The 20,406-nt window shown below is 37.2% G+C and overlaps 1 protein-coding gene across 1 annotated transcript; it reads left to right on the top strand.

Moving 5' to 3' along the window:
• The first annotated feature begins 795 nt into the window (after positions 1–795).
• LOC121952029 (midnolin-like) lies at positions 796–7,336 on the top strand. The gene is made up of 7 exons (XM_042498539.1): positions 796–1,213; positions 1,292–1,379; positions 2,198–2,260; positions 3,096–3,611; positions 3,800–3,905; positions 4,712–4,960; positions 6,671–7,336. Exons 1-7 carry the CDS (start codon positions 981–983, stop codon positions 6,820–6,822), a joined length of 1,407 nt encoding a protein of 468 aa, XP_042354473.1. The 5' UTR covers positions 796–980; the 3' UTR covers positions 6,823–7,336.
• Positions 7,337–20,406: the final 13,070 nt, after the last annotated feature.

The raw sequence follows: 20,406 nt of genomic DNA, 5'->3' as shown, positions 1-20,406 counted from the left end.
TTTTTTCCAAGTTTTTGGAAGAGATTAAAACCTGTTTGCTCAGGTTTCATGTCCATTCTGACCATCTCTCTATGTCCTGATGTCCATCCAGGTTTCAGAGGGTTAAANCTTTTTTTTTTAATCATTTTTTAACATTTGTTTTTTTTTTTCTCTTTCTCCCTTTTAGTGTCACCTTTAACCAATTTCTTGCAATCGCTCGTTGTTGTTTTTTTCCAAGTTTTTGGAAGAGATTAAAACCTGTTTGCTCAGGTTTCATGTCCATTCTGACCATCTCTCTATGTCCTGATGTCCATCCAGGTTTCAGAGGGTTAAAGAAGGGGACACTGTGTTAACAGGTCACATATTAAATTGCATCATGGGGGGAAAACTCTCTATAGAGTAAAAATAGGGCTGTTCATCATCCTTGTCGTTGGTGAAGACTGTGAGTCATTTTAGGACTATATTTGGAAGGAATTATTGTCTCTGGGAAGCTTTCAGTAGTGTAAACAACCAGTTAAAGTTTTACAAATCCCAGTGCGGTTTGTCTCTTTTGATTGACAAACAAACATCTTGACATGATGACATTCTGTGGTTTACAAAATGTAGTAGTGCTCTACAGATTGCATCATTTATGAATGGTGAGTGAGGTACAAAACAGGGTGGAGCCACGTTGAGAAACGAGCGTTTGTGATTGGACGGTACAGGCATACTGGTGCCGGGACTCTCTCTGATTGGCTGTTTGTATGAATTGGGCGGAGCCTGCACCGGCAGGGCTGGGGTGTTTTACGCTCGCTCGGTCAGTGGAGTAGTGCTGCGTCTGTCAGAATAAGAAACAAGAGCTGCCACAAAACCGACCGGTGGTGTTTTTAAATGTCCAGGGCTGTCTCACGGTGTCCACTGAGGAATGAGGAGCAAGACTGAAGAGAAAAACGCACTCGCATTTTGCTTCAACTCAACCGAGCGACCAGAATCTGCTTCACATTTCACACTAATTCAGCTGAATGGAGCAGCAGCAGCAGCAGCGGGGCCTCTGTAGCTTCACCCCGGGAGAGTGTGCAGGTTGCGGGGCTGTTTCCACCGCTCAGCCCACCATGCGTCTGTCCATCACCTCCACCACCGGCAGCCCCGTGGAGCTCACTGTCCCCAGAGGAGAGACTGTGGATGGACTGAGGACACACATCTCCCACAAACTCAGACTGCAGACAGACAGAATCGTCCTCCTGCACAGAGACAGGTGAGCCGTGCTTCAAGTAGATTCAATCTTCATCTGGTATTATTGAGTTATGCTGACTGTGTGTTGTGCATGTGGCAGGCAGCTGACTTCAGGCAAACTGTTGGACCTGGGTGTAGCAGATGGAAGCAAACTGACCCTGGTCCCTGCTGTTGAAGCTGGTTTAGTGGTAAGTGAGACAATAAACGTCAGTGGTGTACTGTAAAAACATGCATCGCATGTGACATTAAGTATTTTTGTGAGTATCTGCACTTTACTTGAGTTTTTATGTTTCTGTCACCACTGCATTTCCCAAATAAAATGAATACTTCTACCGCACTACACATCTTTGTTACTTACTACAAAATAGGGAAGAAAGGGAGGAATGAACAATCAACAAATAACTAGAGAAAAAATGGATTTTCTTCTCCCCATCAGTTCTTTTTCATTACAATATAATGGTTTTAAAATATATATATATAAATTAGCCCATTGAAAAAATGGTGAATTCAGAACAGGATTAGAAGTGATTCTTTAAATGTAACTCAGAGACTGTTCTTTATTTATGAGAGGGTGGAGCAAAAACATGTCAAATCATTTTTTTTAAACACTGAGGAGAGACTTCTGTTGTTTTTTATTTTGGCTTTAGGGGAGGGGCATATGACTTTAAATGGCAGTGTTTTTATTTATATTACTGCTGATTTTTAAAGAAAACATGAAGACATGTTGGTCAAGTTTTTCTTCAAAAAACACTAAAAAGCTGCCACTTATTGCTTGCTTTTATATTAACAGCGTTTACTTGTGCTTTTACTTTCAATTTTACTTCATTATACTTCAGTAATAAGTACATTCAATATGATAAACTTACTTTTGACACTGAAGTACAGTGAATATCAGACGTCCAATATAATGTAATATTATCAACCATCAGGGATAAACGTACGTGTTACACTGCAGATTTGATCACACTTAATGTGGTGAATTTGTGTTGCATTTTTCATGCCACAGTGCTCCTCTGCCAGAGCTGAGAGAACTATGATGGACGTCCTGGAAAGTTTAACAGAAGTCCAGGTGAGTTTAATGTCTTTTTAACTCCATGCTGTAAATAGATGGAAACTTGTTGCATGCATGAATGAGGTGGGGAAAATCTTGTCCTTAAAGAATTCAAACTATGCAGTGGTGTGTGCTTTTCCATTTATTGTTACTGTGGAGTAGGATGTAGCACACCAGCACATCGCTGTCTTCTGAAACCCATGTCTCCAAAACCTTATTTTTGTTGTTTTTAGCTTTGTGCAGTGCTTACGGTGCAATAGGCAAACCTCTAGGCCTGAAGTTAATTACAAAAAATAAGAAACTTTGCATATGTGTAATCTAATACACTCATGATGACTTTCGCCTTTTTTAAAACAATCAGTGTTTATGTGTTGTTGCTTTTCTTTTGTATTTTTGACAAAGTAGCTGCTCAGTGAATGTTTTGCTTAAGTATTAAACCACAGTTGCTGTTACCACGGTGACTGTTAGTGTCACAAAAACCTGGATTGTGAAGTTGAGTGTGGCAATAGTGGCAGTAGCTCACTCTTTAGAGACTTGGTTTGGGAACCGGAGGGCTGCTGTTTTTTAAGTACCCGTTTGGACCAAACACAGACCGGTAGCTGGAGAGGTGCTAGGTGATGCCCCAGGGCACTGCTGAGAGTCCCTTAAGCAAGGCACCAAACCTCCAACTGCTCAGGGTGCCTCTACATGGGCAGCCCCATTCTGACATCTATTCAGTCCTGTTTGTTCATGTCTGTAGCAGCAGAGCAGCAGAGTGAATTTTATTTTTTTATTTCCCCATGATGGACTAAGAAAGGAATTCTTTCTTTCTTTCTTTCTTTCTTTCTTTCTTTCTTTCCTGACAATCCTACAGATCAATGACTTCCTGTCTGGGCGCTCGCCTCTGACCATTAACCTGGGAATCGGTGCCCACATGATGTATGTGCAGCTCCAGCTGTCGGCACAGAACGTAGCAGAGCTGCAGCAGCACCGGGACTTGAGAGCTGGGAGCAGCAGTGAGCATCAAACCAGTCTGCCCCCTGCTGCCAGGACAAGCCATCCTGACTGCTCCAGCAACACCACAGGATCCACCATTTCCCAAACCTCTACTCCAGCCCCAGAGTCATCTGACTCCACACCCTCGATCGAGCTGAGCGCTCAAAGACCCAGAACTGCATTTAACTCAACAGCTCCGGCTGCCCCTCCACATCAGTCCTGTCCTTCCCACTCTGACGTCACGTCTTCTCCTGTTACCTCAACATCTTCTTTGCCTCCTGGTTGTCCACATCCAAGCTGTCCTTCACTAGCAGCCACACCAGTCTGTTCACCTGCTCCTACTGGTGCCATTCCTGGACCTTGGAGCCCAGCGCCAGCCTCAACCTTCAAAGAGGTTAGCCTTACATATTTTGCTGTGAAAATGAATCTAAATAGCTGCGCATTACCATGGTTTCATTGTTATGTATTTTTTGTATGCATTAGTAACAAACTACATAAAAAGTCAGATTAGAGTTCGAAATGTCCAGTTTTATTTTTCACAATTGATTGAAAATAAAGCATATTTTCCTTCTCGTTTTACAGAGTAACTTTCATGCCTCATCTACTGCAGAGTGGCACAAACAGCCAGGAGCAGTCATCGAGAGTTTTGTGAGCCGCTCGCCAGGCGTCTTCTCCGGGACTTTTTCTGGTAAGCAGAGGCCTGAAGACTTACACAACCACACAATGAATACAGTCATTTTTATGGATAGATAGTGAGAGAGACAGCTCTTCCACCAAAAGATGAAAAATTGAGAAGAGACTAAAGATGGACCATAATCTTGACTGTATGATGCTGAATGCAAACACTGTACGATAATGATGCAATTGTGTACATTAGTACTGCAAGTCTAATGTTAACAAGGCAAGTTTATTTATTTAGAAATTATTAAGAAAATATTAAATTTGCATTCAAAAGAAAACAATCAAAACAAGCAAAAGCATGCAAATAAATAGCTGCGGATTAAAGAAAAAGTTATGTAATGTAGTGTTGTTTTAAGCCCTGATTTAAACGAGTACACAGCTTTAGCAGACCTCATGTATTCAGGGAGCATAGACACTAAAAGCTGCTTCACCTTGTTTGGTTTTGATCCTTGAAACATTTGGATCGTAGTACACAAACACTATGATAAATCTGTATTGAAATTTGGCATTGCCCAGATGTGATCAGATTGCAGTATTTATTCAACAAATGGTCCAAAAAACAAAGATATTACATTAATGAAAAAGAAAAGTAGCAAATCATGCCATTAGAGCGACTGTCAAGTCAAATAAACCCATCAGACATCTGCTTGAAAAATGTCTGAAACCTTTAATTGATTATTAATATTATTTTCTTTAAAAATAGATGACGCTTATTTATGCAGCTCTAATGTCTACTATCTCAGTCTGTTCTTTTCATCACCTGTTATCCACCTGTCCCTCTCTTATTTTGTTTTTTTTTTCTCATCCTATCAGGCACTCTGGCCCCTTGCAGTCAGAGCGGCATCAGTCACCCTCGACGTGGCATCAACATCATTCTCCAGATCCTCAACGACCTCCTCAGGGCCGCCTACCACCATCAGGGGGCTCAGCCTGCCCCCCCTGTTCTCCACTGTCCTGATTCGAATCCTCCAGCCAGCCCGCTGCTCACAGCAAAGGAGCCTTGCAAAGCAAAAAGCAAAACACCGGTAACTAAGAGAGCAGAGCACCTCCGTAAAACTCCAGGTGAGCACATAATATTATACACCTGAACACTGTAGAGATTTCAGTCAGAATACATTCCTTGTGCAAATATGTATTTCAGGGACGAGGGCAAGAAAACAAGGGGGGATATATTTAAAAACTGAGGGAGAATATGGATGTTTTGGCTTTCAAGAGAGCTCAAGCAGGCTTTAATGACACTGACTTGATATTTGGTGCTGTGATAAAACTGTGTTTTTTATTCAAACGCCACTGAGTGAGGAGTGAAGACTGTTACGATGCTTAAATTCAAAAGATTCATTGTTTTGCATGTGTGGGGGTCTATCGCCTCTCTCACACTTAGTTACCAGTAAATTACAGGGATTAACTTTCAGCTTTAATCCTTACAGATTTCATTTTCACTACACACACTATATTCAGGAACATTTACATTTTTACTAATTTTCATACATGCCATGGCCATGCCAGAATAGATGGGGCCGGGGGCAGTTCAGCAGATGGCAGTAATGCAAAACTTATGAATACCACCTGCCATAAAAATCAGCATCTAGAAGAGGAAGATAGGGCATTGCTGAAACAAACAAAATAACTTGTATTGCTTATTAGTTATAAATCACTCTGAAAAGAATCGGTGTAAATGCTAAACAATAAACAAGTTGCAGATTCAAAAAAGTCATCAGCTGAGTTTTATGATGAGTTCACTCTCTCCACATAAAAGTGCTTTTGTCAGACGGACATTACCCTTTATGTCCTTGTCCCTGCAATGTTGACTTTATTAGCAACACAGCCAACACTTTCCCTGAAATGTTATTGGGTCATGAGGTTGGAAATTGGCAGAACAGATTTCCTTTAATTAAGGTGGCCCTGAGGGTCAAAAAACAACATTTCAGAATACACAACATTTTAAAAAACATAAAAAAACTGTTCACAAAACAGTTCAGAAAACATGGTAATGTTTCAGAAAACAGCATTTCATGAAACACTGCAACATTTCAGAAAAAACTATGTTTCAGAAAACACAGTATTTCAGAAACCACAACAACATTTAAAAAAAACATTTCACAAACATTTTCACAACATTTTCGGAAAACACAGCAACATTTCAGGGGACTCTATAATGCTTCAGAAAAGACAACATTTCACAAAACAGCTCAACATTTCACAGAAAACTACAACAATTCAGAAAACACAACAACATTTAGGGATTTTTTAAAATGTAGTGTTTTATTAAATGATGTGTTTTCTGAAATGTTATTTTGTTTTGTGAAATGTTTTAATGTGTTGTAAAATGTTGTGGTATTTTGCAAAATGTTCCGTTTTGTGAAATGTTGTTGTGCTTTGACCCTTGAGGCCACAATACTGAATATCCAACTCTGCTCCCATTCACACATGACCCCAAGCAGGAAATGTTCCTGAACTTTTACGGCACAGACGGCACGTGTGTAAAGGGCTTATTTCTGCTTCTCTGCATATAATTTCCTTTATTACCTCTATAAAGTGTTTCCACTACTCATCTTTCTCTTTTGATTTAGTTTTTCTATTATGTTTTTTCTGGAGTTTCCTGTGTGCTGATGCATTTTGACCTACAATTATGAACTGCATTTCCCATGAGCACTTGGATGAAAAGTTCATGAATCTATTGCTCACAATAAATTGCATTATTCGCGACAGAAACAATAACTTTATCACTCTCTGATATGTCTGACAAGCTGCTATTCCTCCGGTCTCCTGCAGGTGATGACGGTGAACCCATCTGCTCATCCACACAGGAAAATGAGACACTGCACTGTAAGCTAGAGCGCCTGCAGTTTCTGATGCACCAGAGGCGTCTTCGCAGGCGGACTCGCAGGAACTCACAAACTCACCCATATCAGCATCGTCCCTAGTCCCCTGGACAAAAAACATCCACTCACTCTGATGGCAGCTTTCTGGTGACCAGAGGGGACAACTGTCGAAACCAAAGCTGACCTCTGAACTGCAGAGTGAACTCAGGGCCACTTAAGGTCTCTGAGTCTGAGAAACTTTGTTTTTAAACTATGAGAATTTCTGAAGAATGTAAGTCCAAAAGGTCCGAGGAGTCAGATTCCTGCGGCTGTCACTGTGCTGAGCATGTTATTTCATCTGTCTGTCAATGTTGTTGGCTCTTGTTGTCTCATGTAGCGTGCACCACAAAACGTTTCAGTGTACAGTTTCATGTTATACGTCTTGGTTTGTTGTTCAAAGAACTCTGACTGTATGTTTGTCTATGTATTCCAATGCCTTAAATATCTTGAATGTAAACTGTTTGTTATGTTCTGTGCAGAGGATGCCTCTTTATAATGTGTAACATATGCAATAGTAATGTGTAAACACAAAGAAGGAAAAAAAAATAAATGAAAACAAGACTAGGTTAGAACCTAATATTTGTCTCGACCATGTATGAAACTCTGAAACAGCAACCTTCAAAATCTATGAGGCCAAGGACCCCTCAGCCAAAAGAGAGACGGAGCAAGGACCCCTTATCACATATATTGTATAAAATTGGACAGCAGATAATTTGGGCAGATGGAAGTTGAAAGACCAAAGTGCATATCAGCTTCTGTCTTGACCTGCACTTGCTTTTGAGGAGAGGAAGTTTCGCTTTCACAAATAGAAGTGTTTACAAAAGGCAAATAATGACATAAAATGGTATGTCTAAAAGTGTCAAAATATGTCAAAAATGTCAAAAAAAAAGGCTGAAACCCAAATAGTATAGCATGTCCAGACGCATCGTAGTATAGGATTTTGAAAAAACATCACAATAGACCTTGTTGAAAAAACAACTGAAAACATCAAACTGTAGTATAGGGTGTCGCGACACACAGTTTTATGCTGTTTTCAGCTGGTTCTGGGACATGTCGTATTTTGACATTTTTGCCTTGGCGGTCATTTTTTTTGATATGCAGAATTATCGTGTTTTTGGCTGTTTTTGCAACATTCTATCATATGGTGTGTCTTAGCGTGCTATTTTATGCTGTTTTAAGGGGTTTAAAGCTATTTTGGAACATGTCATATTTTCACTTTTCTGCCTTACCATAGCCTTGCCTTTTCGGTCATTTTTTCGACATGCATTATTATGCTGTTTTGGGCAATTTTGCAACATTCTTTGTTATGGCATGTCTTGGCATGCTATTTTATGCTGTTTTGAGGTGTTTTAAGCTGGTTTTGGTAAATGTCATATTTTGACATTTTTGCCATACTATAGCCTTGCCTTTTCACTCATTTTTTGACATGCATTATTTGGCTGTTTTTGGAAGTTTTTGCAACTTTCCATGCTAGGCCGTTTCTTGGCATGCTATTTTATGCTGTTTGGAGGTGTTTTCAGCTTTTTTTGGGACATGTCATATTTTGACATTTTTGCCATACTATAGCCTTGCCTTTTCGGTGATTTTTTGACATGCATTATTTGGCTATTTTTGGCACTTTTTTGCAACATTCTATACTATGGTGTGTCTTGGCATGCTATTTTATGCTGTTGAAAGGTGTTTTCAGCTGGTTTTGGGACATGTCATATTTTGACATTTTTGCCATACTATAGCCTTGCCTTTTCACTCATTTTTTGACATGCATTATTTGGCTGTTTTTGGCAGTTTTTGCAAATTTTAATGCCAGAACGTGTCTTGGCATGCTATTTTATGCTGTTTTGGGGTGTTTTCAGTTATATTTGGGACATGTCATATTTTGACATTTTTGCCATACTATAGCCTTGCCTTTTCGGTCATTTTCTTGACATGCATTATTCTGCTTTTTTTTTGCAGTTTCTGCAAATTTCCATGCCACAATGTGTCTTGGCATGCGATTTTATGCTGTTTAAAGGTTTTTTCAGCTGGTTTTGGGACATGTCATATTTTGACATTTTTGCCATACTATAGCCTTGCCTTTTCGCTCATTTTTTGACATGCATTATTATGCTGTTTTTGGCAGTTTTTGCAAATTTTAATGCCAGGATGTGTCTTGGCATGCTATTTTATGCTGTTTTGAGGTGTCTTCTTTGCTTTTTGGGACATGTCATATTTTGACATTTTTGCCATACTATAGCCTTGCCTTTTCGCTCATTTTTTTAACATGCATTATTATTCTTTCTTTGGCAGATTTTGCAACTCTCCATGCTAGGGCGTTTCTTGGCATGCTATTTTATGCTGTTTTCAGCTGTTTTCAGCTTTTTTTTTTGGACATGTCATATTTTGAATTTTTTGCCATACTATAGCCTTGCCTTTTTGCTCATTTTTTTGACATGCATTATTATGCTGTTTTTGGAAGTTTTTGCAACTTTCCATGCTAGGGCGTGTCTTGGCATGCTATTTTATGCTGTTTTGGGGTGTTTTCAGTTATATTTGGGACATGTCATATTTTGACATTTTTGCCATACTATAGCCTTGCCTTTTCGCTCATTTTTTTGACATGCATTATTATGCTGTTTTTGGCAATTTTTGCATCATTCTTTGCTATGGCATGTCTTGGCATGCTATGTTATGCTGTTTTGAGGTGTTTTCAGCTGTTTTTTGGGACATGTCATATTTTGACATTTTTGCCATACTATAGCCTTGCCTTTTCGCTCATTTTTTTGACATGCATTATTATGCTGTTTTTGGAAGTTTTTGCAACTTTCCATGCTAGGGCGTGTCTTGGCATGCTATTTTATGCTGTTTTGAGGTGTTTTCAGCTTTTTTTGGGACATGTCATATTTTGACATTTTTGCCATACTATAGCCTTGCCTTTTCGGTGATTTTTTGACATGCATTATTTGGCTGTTGTTGGCAATTTCTGCAACATTCTTTGCTATGGCATGTCTTAGCATGCTATTGTATGCTGTTTTGAGGTGTTTTCAGCTGTTTTGGGAACATGTCATATTTTCACATTTTTGCCATACTATAGCCTTGCCTTTTCGCTCATTTCTTTGACATGCATTATTATGGTGTTTTTGGCAATTTTTGCAACATTCTTTGCTATGGCATGTCTTAGCATGCTTTTTTCATGCTGTTTTGAGGTGTTTTCAGCTGTTTTGGGGACATGTCATATTTTGACATTTTTGCCATACTATAGCCTTGCCTTTTCGCTCATTTTTTTGACATGCATTGTTATGGTGTTTTTGGCCATTTTTGCAACATTCGATGCTATGGTGTATCTATGCACGCTGTTTTATGCTGTTTTGAGGTGTTTTCAGTTATATTTGGGACATGTTGTATTTTGACATTTTTGCCATACTATAGCCTTGCCTTTTCGCTCATTTTTTTGACATGCATTATTATGCTGTTTTTGGAAGTTTTTGCAACTTTCCATGCTAGGGCGTGTCTTGGCATGCTATTTTATGCTGTTTTGGGGTGTTTTCAGTTATATTTCGGACATGTCATATTTTGACATTTTTGCCATACTATAGCCTTGCCTTTTCACTCATTTTTTGATATGCATTATTCTGCTGTTTTTTTGCAGTTTTTGCAACTTTTAATGCCAGAATGTGTCTTGGCATGCCATTTCATGCTGTTTTGAGGTGTTTTCAGATGGTTTTGGGACATGTCATATTTTGACATTTTTGCCATACTATAGCCTTGCCTTTCGCTAATTTTTTTTACATGCATTATTCTGCTGTTTTTGGCAGTTTTTTGCAAATTTTAATGCCAGGATGTGTCTTGGCATGCTATTTTATGCTGTTTTGAGGTGTTTTCTTTGCTTTTTGGGACATGTTATATCTTGACATTTTTGCCATACTATAGCCTTGCCTTTTCACTCATTTTTTGATATGCATTATTCTACTGTTTTTTGCAGTTTTTGCAACTTTTAATGCCAGAACGTGTCTTGGCATGCCATTTCATGCTGTTTTGAGGCGTTTTCAGCTGTTTTTGGGACATGTCATATTTTGACATTTTTGCCATACTATAGCCTTGCCTTTTCGCTCATTTCTTTGACATGCATTATTATGGTGTTTTTGGCATTTTTGCAACATTCTTTGCTATGGCATGTCTTAGCATGCTTTTTCATGCTGTTTTGAGGTGTTTTCTAGCTGTTTTGGGGACATGTCATATTTTGACATTTTTGCCATACTATAGCCTTGCCTTTTCGCTCATTTTTTTGACATGCATTGTTATGGTGTTTTTGGCCATTTTTGCAACATTCGATGCTATGGTGTATCTATGCACGCTGTTTTATGCTGTTTTGAGGTGTTTTCAGTTATATTTGGGACATGTTGTATTTTGACATTTTTGCCATACTATAGCCTTGCCTTTTCGCTCATTTTTTTGACATGCATTATTATGCTTTTTTTGGAGTTTTTGCAAATTTTGAAGCCAGAACGTGTCTTGGCATGCTATTTTATGCTGTTTTGAGGTGTTTTCAGCTTTTTTTGGGACGTCATATTTTGAATTTTTTGCCATACTATAGCCTTGCCTTTTCGGTCATTTTTTTGACATGCATTATTCTGCTTTTTTTTGCAGTTTCTGCAAATTTCTATGCCACAATGTGTCTTGGCATGCTATTTTATGCTGTTTAAAGGTGTTTTCAGCTGGTTTTGGGACATGTCATATTTTGACATTTTTGCCATACTATAGCCTTGCCTTTTCGCTCATTTTTTTGACATGCATTATTATGCTGTTTTTGGAAGTTTTTGCAATTTTCCATGCTAGGGTGAGTCTTGGCATGCTATTTTATGCTGTTTTGAGGTGTTTTCTTTGCTTTTTGGGACATATTATATCTTGACATTTTTGCCATACTATAGCCTTGCCTTTTCACTCATTTCTTTGACATGCATTATTATGCTGTTTTTGGCAATTTTTGCAACATTCTTTGCTATGGCATGTCTTAGCGTGCTATTTTATGCTGTTTTGAGGTGTTTTCAGCTGTTTTGGGGACATGTCATATTTTGACATTTTTGCCATATTATAGCCTTGCCTTTTCCTTGATTTTTTTGACATGCATTATTATGCTGTTTTTGGCAATTTTTGCAACATTCTTTCCTATGGCATGTCTTTGCGTGCTATTTTAGCCTGTTTTGAAGTGTTTTAATCTGGTTTTGGGACATTTGATATTTTGACATTTTTGCCATACTATAGCCTTGCCTTTTCGGCCATTTTTTTGACATGCATTATTATTCTTTCTTTGGCAGATTTTGCAACTCTCCATGCTAGGGCGTTTCTTGGCATGCTATTTTATGCTGTTTTCAGCTGTTTTCAGCTTTTTTTTTGGACATGTCATATTTTGAATTTTTGCCATACTATAGCCTTGCCTTTTTGCTCATTTTTTTGACATGCATTATTATGCTGTTTTTGGAAGTTTTTGCAACTTTCCATGCTAGGGCGTGTCTTGGCATGCTATTTTATGCTGTTTTGGGGTGTTTTCAGTTATATTTGGGACATGTCATATTTTGACATTTTTGCCATACTATAGCCTTGCCTTTTCGCTAATTTTTTGATATGCATTATTCTGCTGTTTTTTGCAGTTTTTGCAACTTTTATGCCAGGATGTGTCTTGGCATGCTATTTTATGCTGTTTTGAGGTGTTTTCTTTGCTTTTTGGGACATGTCATATTTTCACATTTTTGCCATACTATAGCCTTGCCTTTTCGCTCATTTCTTTGACATGCATTATTCTGCTGTTTTTGGCAATTTTTGCATCATTCTTTGCTATGGCATGTCTTGGCATGCTATGTTATGCTGTTTTGAGGTATTTTCAGCTGTTTTTTGGACATGTCATATTTTGACATTTTTGCCATACTATAGCCTTGCCTTTTCGCTCATTTTTTTGACATGCAGTATTATGCTGTTTTTTGGCAATTTTTGCAACGTTCCTAGCTAGAGCGTGTCTTGGCATGCTATTTTATGCTGTTTTGAGGTGATTTCTGCTCTTTTTGGGATGTCATATTTTGACATTTTTGCCATACTATAGCCTTGCCTTTTCGCTCATTTTTTGACATGCATTATTCTGCTGTTTTTTTGCTGTTTTTGCAACTTTCTTTCTATACAGAACGTGTCTTGGCATGCTATTTTATGCTGTTTTAAGGTGTTTTAAGCTAGTTTTGGGACAAGTCATATTTTGACATTTTTGCCATGCTATAGCCTTGCCTTTTCGCTCATTTTTTTGACATGCATTATTCTGCTGTTTTTGGCAGTTTTTGAAACTTTTAATGCCAGAACATGTTTTGGCATGCTATTTTATGCTGTTTTGAGGTGTTTTCAGTTATATTTAGGACACATTATATTTTGACATTTTTGCCATACTATAGCCTTGCCTTTTCAGTCATTTTTTTGACATGCATTATTATGCTGTTTTTCACAATTTTTGCAACATTCTATGCTATGGTGTGTGTTGGCATGCTATTTTATACTGTTTTGAGGTGTTTTCAGCTTTTTTTGGACATGTAATATTTTGACATTTTTTCCATACTATAGCCTTGCCTTTTCAGTCATTTTTTTGACATGCATTATTATGCTGTTTTTCACAATTTTTTGCAACATTCTATGCTATGGTGTGTGTTGGCATGCTATTTTATACTGTTTTGAGGTGTTTTCAGCTGTTTTTGGGACATGTAATATTTTGACATTTTTTCATACTATAGCCTTGCCTTGTCAGTATTTATTTATTTATTTTTTTTACATGATTTATTATGGCGTTTTTGGCAGTTTTGCAATGATTTTTGCCATGGCATGTCTTGGCTGCGTATTCTATGATGTGTTTTTCAGGTGTTTTGGAAAATGTCATATTTTGACATTTTTTTGCCATACTATAGCCGTGTCTTTTCTGTCATTTTTTCGACATTCAATATTATGGATATGGCCTGTCTTGACACGCTATTTCATGAGGTTTACAGTTGTTTTCACCTTTTTTTTTGGGATGTCATGCCCATGGCCACTCACCAGATTCTCAGAACGATGAAATGCAAACACCCAAGAATGGTAGAAAAAGTTTTGCTTGAAGCAGGCTTTATTTTGAAATTTTTGACAAAAGCATAAAGCAAACGCAACAATAATCTCACTTTTTTCACAGGAGTTGCATATTATGTTTTTTGCCATCGAAATAAAGCAACAGCAGAAAAAGCCCCAAAAAGCATACACACTGATCTTCTCTTCCTCTTTATCTGGAGGTCTGTCGCTTCATCTGTCTCTCCTCATTGGCTGGTCTTGGGGTGGTTTGTTCAAGTAGAAACTTTCTTTTTCCGTCATGGGCTGTCATCTGTGGGTAGAAGCTTGCTTTTGTGCTGGGGAGTTTCCGCTAAAACGGCTGCTACCGCTGATTCATGGACATGTTAGACATGCTCATAAGCCAATGTCCAGCCGTTTTTGCACGTTGAAGAAGTGGTTAATTTCCCTCAGGGGGAAGGACAATGTAGAATTATAACTAATTGCTAGTTTCCACTCATATTTTGACACATTTTGCCATACTTTAGCCTTGCGTTTTGGCTCATTTTTTTAACATGCATCATTTTCGCCTCTTTGCCTTTTCGCTCATTTTTTTGACATGCATTATTATGCTGTTCTTTTGCTGTTTTTGCAACTTTCTATTCCAGAACATGTCTTGGCATGCTATTTTATGCTGTTTTAAGGTGTTTAAGCTAGTTTTGGGACAAGTCATATTTTGACATTTTTGCCATACTATAGCCTTGCCTTTTCACTCATTTTTTTGACATGCATTATTCTGCTGTTTTTGGCAATTGTTGCAACAATCTATGCTATGGTGTGTCTTGGCATGCTATTTCATGCGGTTTTTGAGGTGTTTTTCAGCTTTTTTTGGGACATGTCATATTTTGACATTTTTGCCATACTATAGCCTTGCCTTTTCGCTCATTTTTTTGACATGCATTATTGTGATGTTTTTCGCACTTTTTGCAACATTCTATGCTATGCTGTGTCTTGGCATGCTATTTTATGCTGTTTTAAGGTGTTTTATACTAGTTTTGGGACAAGTCATATTTTGACATTTTTGCCATACTATAGCCTTGCCTTTTCGCTCATTTTTTGACATGCATTATTATGCTGTTCTTTTGCTGTTTTTGCAACTTTCTATACCAGAACATGTCTTGGCATGCTATTTTATGCTGTTTTAAGGTGTTTTCAGCTAGTTTTTGGGATAAGTCATTTTTTGCGGTTTTTGCCATACTATAGCCTTGCCTTTTCGCTCATTTTTTTGACATGCATTATTCTGCTGTTTTTGGCACTTGTTTGCAACAATCTATGCTATGGTGTGTGTCTTGGCGTGCTATTTTTGCATGCTGTTTTGGGGTGTTTTCAGTTATTTTGGGACATGTCATATTTTTGACATTTTTGCCATACTATAGCCTTGCCTTTTCGCTCATTTTTTGATATGCATTATTCTGCTGTTTTTTGCAGTTTTTTGCAACTTTTAATGCCAGAACGTGTCTTGGCATGCTATTTTATGCTGTTTTGAGGTTTTTCAGCTGTTTTTTGGACATGTCATATTTTGTCATTTTTGCCATACTATAGCCTTGCCTTTTCACTCATTTTTTTGACATGCATTATTATGCTGTTCTTTTGCTGTTTTTTTTTGCAACTTTCTATACCAGAACATGTCTTGGTATGCTATTTTATGCTGTTTTAAGGTGTTTTCAGCTAGTTTTGGGACAAGTCATATTTTGACATTTTTGCCATGCTATAGCCTTGCCTTTTCACTCATTTTTTTTGACATGTATTATTATGCTGTTTTTGGCAATTTTTGCAACTTTCCTAGCTAGGCGTGTCTTGGCATACTATTTTATGCTGTTTTAAGGTGTTTTCAGCTAGTTTTTGGGACAAGTCATATTTTGACATTTTTGCCATACTATAGCCTTGCCTTTTCGCTCTTTTTTTTGACATGCATTATTATGCTGTTTTTGGCATTTTTTGCAACATTCTTTGCTATGGCATGTCTTAGCATGCTATTTTATGCTGTTTTGGGGTGTTTTCAGCTGTTTTTGGGACATGTCATATTTTGACATTTTTGCCATACTATAGCCTTGCCTTTTCGCTCATTTTTTTGACATGCATTATTATTCTGTTTTTTGCAGTTTTTTCAACTTTCTATGCTAGAACGTGTCTTGGTATGCTATTTTATATGCTGTTTTAAGGTGTTTTAAGCTAGTTTTTGGGACATGTCATATTTTGACATTTTTTTGCCATACTATAGCCTTGCCTTTTCGCTCATTTTTTTGACATGCATTATTCTGCTGTTTTTGGCACTTTTTGCAACAATCTATGCTATGGTGTGTCTTGGCATGCTATTTTTATGCTGTTTTGAGGTGTTTTCAGCTTTTTTTGGGACATGTCATATTTTGACATTTTTGCCATACTATAGCCTTGCCTTTTCGCTCATTTTTTTGACATGTATTATTATGCTGTTTTTGGCAATTTTTGCAACTTTCCATGCTATGTGTGTCTTTGGCATGCTATTTTATGCTGTTTTGGGGTGTTTTTTCAGCTAGTTTTTGGGACATGTCATATTTTGACATTTTTGCCATACTATAGCCTTGCCTTTTCGCATTTTTTTTGACATGCATTATTATGCTGTTCTTTTGCTGTTTTTTGCATCATTCTTTGCTATGGCATGTCTTGGCATGCTATTTTATGCTGTTTTAAGGTGTTTTCAGCTAGTTTTTTGCGACAAGTCATTTTTTTTGACATTTTTGCCATACTATAGCCTTGCCGTTTTCGCTCATTTTTTTGACATGCATTATTATGCTGTTTTTGGCAATTTTTGCAACATTCTTTGCTATGGCGTGTCTTGGCATACTATTTTATGCTGTTTTGGGGTGTTTTCAGCTGTTTTTGGGACATGTCATATTTTGACATTTTTGCCATACTATAGCCTTGCCTTTTTCGCTCATTTTTTTTGACATGCATTATTCTGCTGTTTTTTGCTGTTTTTGCAACTTTCTATACCATGGCATGTCTTGGTATGCTATTTTATGCTGTTTTAAGGTGTTTTTAAAGCTGTTTTTGGGACATGTCATATTTTGACATTTTTGCCATACTATAGCCTTGCCTTTTCGCTCATTTTTTTGACATGCATTATTATGCTGTTTTTGGCAATTTTTGCATCATTCTTTGCTATGGCATGTCTTGGCATGCTATTTTATGCTGTTTTGAGGTGTTTTCAGCTTCTTTTTGGGACATGTCATATTTTGACATTTTTTTGCCATACTATAGCCTTGCCTTTTCGCTCATTTTTTTGACATGCATTATTATGCTGTTTTTGGCAATTTTTTGCAACACTCTTTACTATGGTGTGTCTTGGCATGCTATTTTATGCGGTTTTGAGGTGTTTTCAGCTTTTTTTTGGGACATGTCATATTTTGACATTTTTGCCATACTATAGCCTTGCCTTTTCGATCGCTCATTTTTTTGACATGCATTATTATGCTGTTTTTGGAAGTTTTTGCAACTTTCTAGCTATGGCGTGTCTTGGCATACTGTTTTTTATGCTGTTTTGAGGTGTTTTCAGCTCTTTTTGGGACATGTCATATTTTGACATTTTTGCCATACTATAGCCTTGCCTTTTCGCTCATTTTTTTGACATGCATTATTATGCTGTTTTTTGCTGTTTTTGCAACTTTCTATGCCAGAAACATGTCTTGGCATGCTATTTTATGCTGTTTTGAGGTGTTTTTCAGCTAGTTTTGGGACATGTCATTTTTGACGGTTTTTGCCATACTATAGCCTTGCCTTTTCGCTCATTTTTTTGACATGCATTATTCTGCTGTTTTTGGCACTTGTTGCAACAATCTATGCTATGGTGTCTTGGCATGCTATTTCATGCTGTTTTGGGGTGTTTTCAGTGTTTTTGGGACATGTCATATTTTGACATTTTTGCCATACTATAGCCTTGCCTTTTCGCTCATTTTTTGATATGCATTATTTGCTGTTTTTTGCAGTTTTTGCAACTTTTAATGGCAGAACGTGTCTTGGCATGCTATTTCATGCTGTTTTGAGGTGTTTTTCAGCTGTTTTTGGGACATGTCATATTTTGACATTTTTGCCATACTATAGCCTTGCCTTTTCACTCATTTTTTTTGACATGCATTATTATGCTGTTTTTTTGCTGTTTTTGCAACTTTCTATACCAGAACATGTCTTGGCACGCTATTTTATGCTGTTTTAAGGTGTTTTCAGCTAGTTTTTGGGACATGTCATATTTTGACATTTTTGCCATACTATAGCCTTGCCTTTTCGCTCATTTTTTTTGACATGCATTATTATGCTGTTTTTGGCAATTTTTGCAACATTCTTTGCTATGGCATGTCTTAGCATGCTATTTTATGCTGTTTTGGGGTGTTTTCAGCTGTTTTTGGGACATGTCATATTTTGACATTTTTGCCATACTATAGCCTTGCCTTTTTGCTCATTTTTTTAACATGCATTATTATGCTGCTTTTGGCCGTTTTTTTTTCAACTTTTTATGCCAGAACTTGTCTTGGCATGCTATTTTATGCTGTTTTGAGGTATTTTCAGCTAGTTTTTTTGGACATGTCATATTTTGACTTTTTTGCCATACTATAGCCTTGCCTTTTCGCTCATTTTTTTTGACATGCATTATTGTGATTTTTTTGCACTTTTTGCAACATTCTATGCTATGGTGTGTCTTGGCATGCTATTTTATGCTGTTTTAAGGTGTTTTCAGCTAGTTTTTGGGACAAGTCATTTTTTGACATTTTTGCCATACTATAGCCTTGCCTTTTCGCTCATTTTTTTGACATGCATTATTATGCTGTTTTTGGCAATTTTTGCAACATTCTTTGCTATGACATGTCTTAGCATGCTATTTTATGCTGTTTTGAGGGTGTTTTCAGCTGTTTTGGGGACATGTCATATTTTTTGACATTTTTGCCATACTATAGCCTTGCCTTTTCGCTCATTTTTTTGACATGCATTTATTATGTTGTTTTTTGCAGTTTTTTTCAACTTTCTATGCTATGGCGTGTCTTGGTATGCTATTTTATGCTGTTTTTTGAAGGTGTTTTTAAGCTAGTTTTTGGGACATGTCATATTTTGACATTTTTGCCATACTATAGCCTTGCCTTTTCGCTCATTTTTTTGACATGCATTATTTATGCTGTTTTTGGCACTTTTTGCAACAATCTATGCTATGGTGTGTCTTGGCATGCTATTTCATGCTGTTTTGAGGTGTTTTCAGCTTTTTTGGGACATGTCATATTTTGACATTTTTGCCATACTATAGCCTTGCCTTTTCGCTCATTTTTTTGACATGTATTATTATGCTGTTTTTTGGCAATTTTTGCAACTTTCCATGCTCGGGCGTGTGTTGGCATGCTATTTTATGCTGTTTTGGGGTGTTTTCAGCTAGTTTTTGGACATGTCATATTTTGACATTTTTGCCATACTATAGCCTTGCCTTTTCGCTCATTTTTTTGACATGCATTATTATGCTGTTTTTTGCTGTTTTTTGCATCATTCTTTGCTATGGCATGTCTTGGCATGCTATTTTATGCTGTTTTAAGGTGTTTTCAGCTAGTTTTTGGGACATGTCATTTTTTTGACATTTTTGCCATACTATAGCCTTGCCGTTTCGCTCATTTTTTTGACATGCATTATTATGCTGTTTTTGGCAATTTTTGCAACATTCTTTGCTATGGCGTGTCTTGGCATACTATTTTATGCTGTTTTGGGGTGTTTTCAGCTGTTTTTGGGACATGTCATATTTTGACATTTTTGCCATACTATAGCCTTGCCTTTTTCGCTCATTTTTTTGACATGCATTATTATTTTATGCTGTTTTTTGCTGTTTTTGCAACTTTCTATGCTATGGCATGTCTTGGTATGCTATTTTATGCTGTTTTAAGGTGTTTTCAGCTGTTTTGGGGACAAGTCATATTTTTGACATTTTTGCCATACTATAGCCTTGCCTTTTTCTCATCATTTTTTTGACATGCATTATTATGCTGTTTTTGGCAATTTTTGCATCATTCTTTGCTATGGCATGTGTCTTGGCATGCTATTTTATGCTGTTTTGAGGTGTTTTCAGCTTTTTTGGGACATGTCATATTTTGACATTTTTTTGCCATATACTATAGCCTTGCCTTTTCGCTCATTTTTTTGACATGCATTATTATGCTGTTTTTGGCAATTTTTACAACACTTTTTACTATGGTGTGTCTTGGCATGCTATTTTTATGCGGTTTTTGAGGTGTTTTCAGCTGTTTTTGGGACATGTCATATTTTGACATTTTTGCCATACTATAGCCTTGCCTTTTCGCTCATTTTTTTGACATGCATTATTATGCTGTTTTTGGAAGTTTTTGCAACTTTCCTAGCTAGAGCGTGTCTTGGCATACTATTTTATGCTGTTTTGAGGTGATTTTCTGCTCTTTTTGGGACATGTCATATTTTGACATTTTTGCCATACTATAGCCTTGCCTTTTCGCTCATTTTTTGACATGCATTATTCTGCTGTTTTTTGCTGTTTTTTGCAACTTTCTATGCTATGGCGTGTCTTGGCATGCTATTTTATGCTGTTTT

The sequence above is a fragment of the Plectropomus leopardus genome, chromosome 12, assembly GCF_008729295.1.
Source record: "Plectropomus leopardus isolate mb chromosome 12, YSFRI_Pleo_2.0, whole genome shotgun sequence".
Taxonomy (NCBI): Eukaryota; Metazoa; Chordata; class Actinopteri; order Perciformes; family Serranidae; genus Plectropomus; species Plectropomus leopardus.
This window is presented reverse-complemented; position numbering and strand designations above follow the sequence as displayed.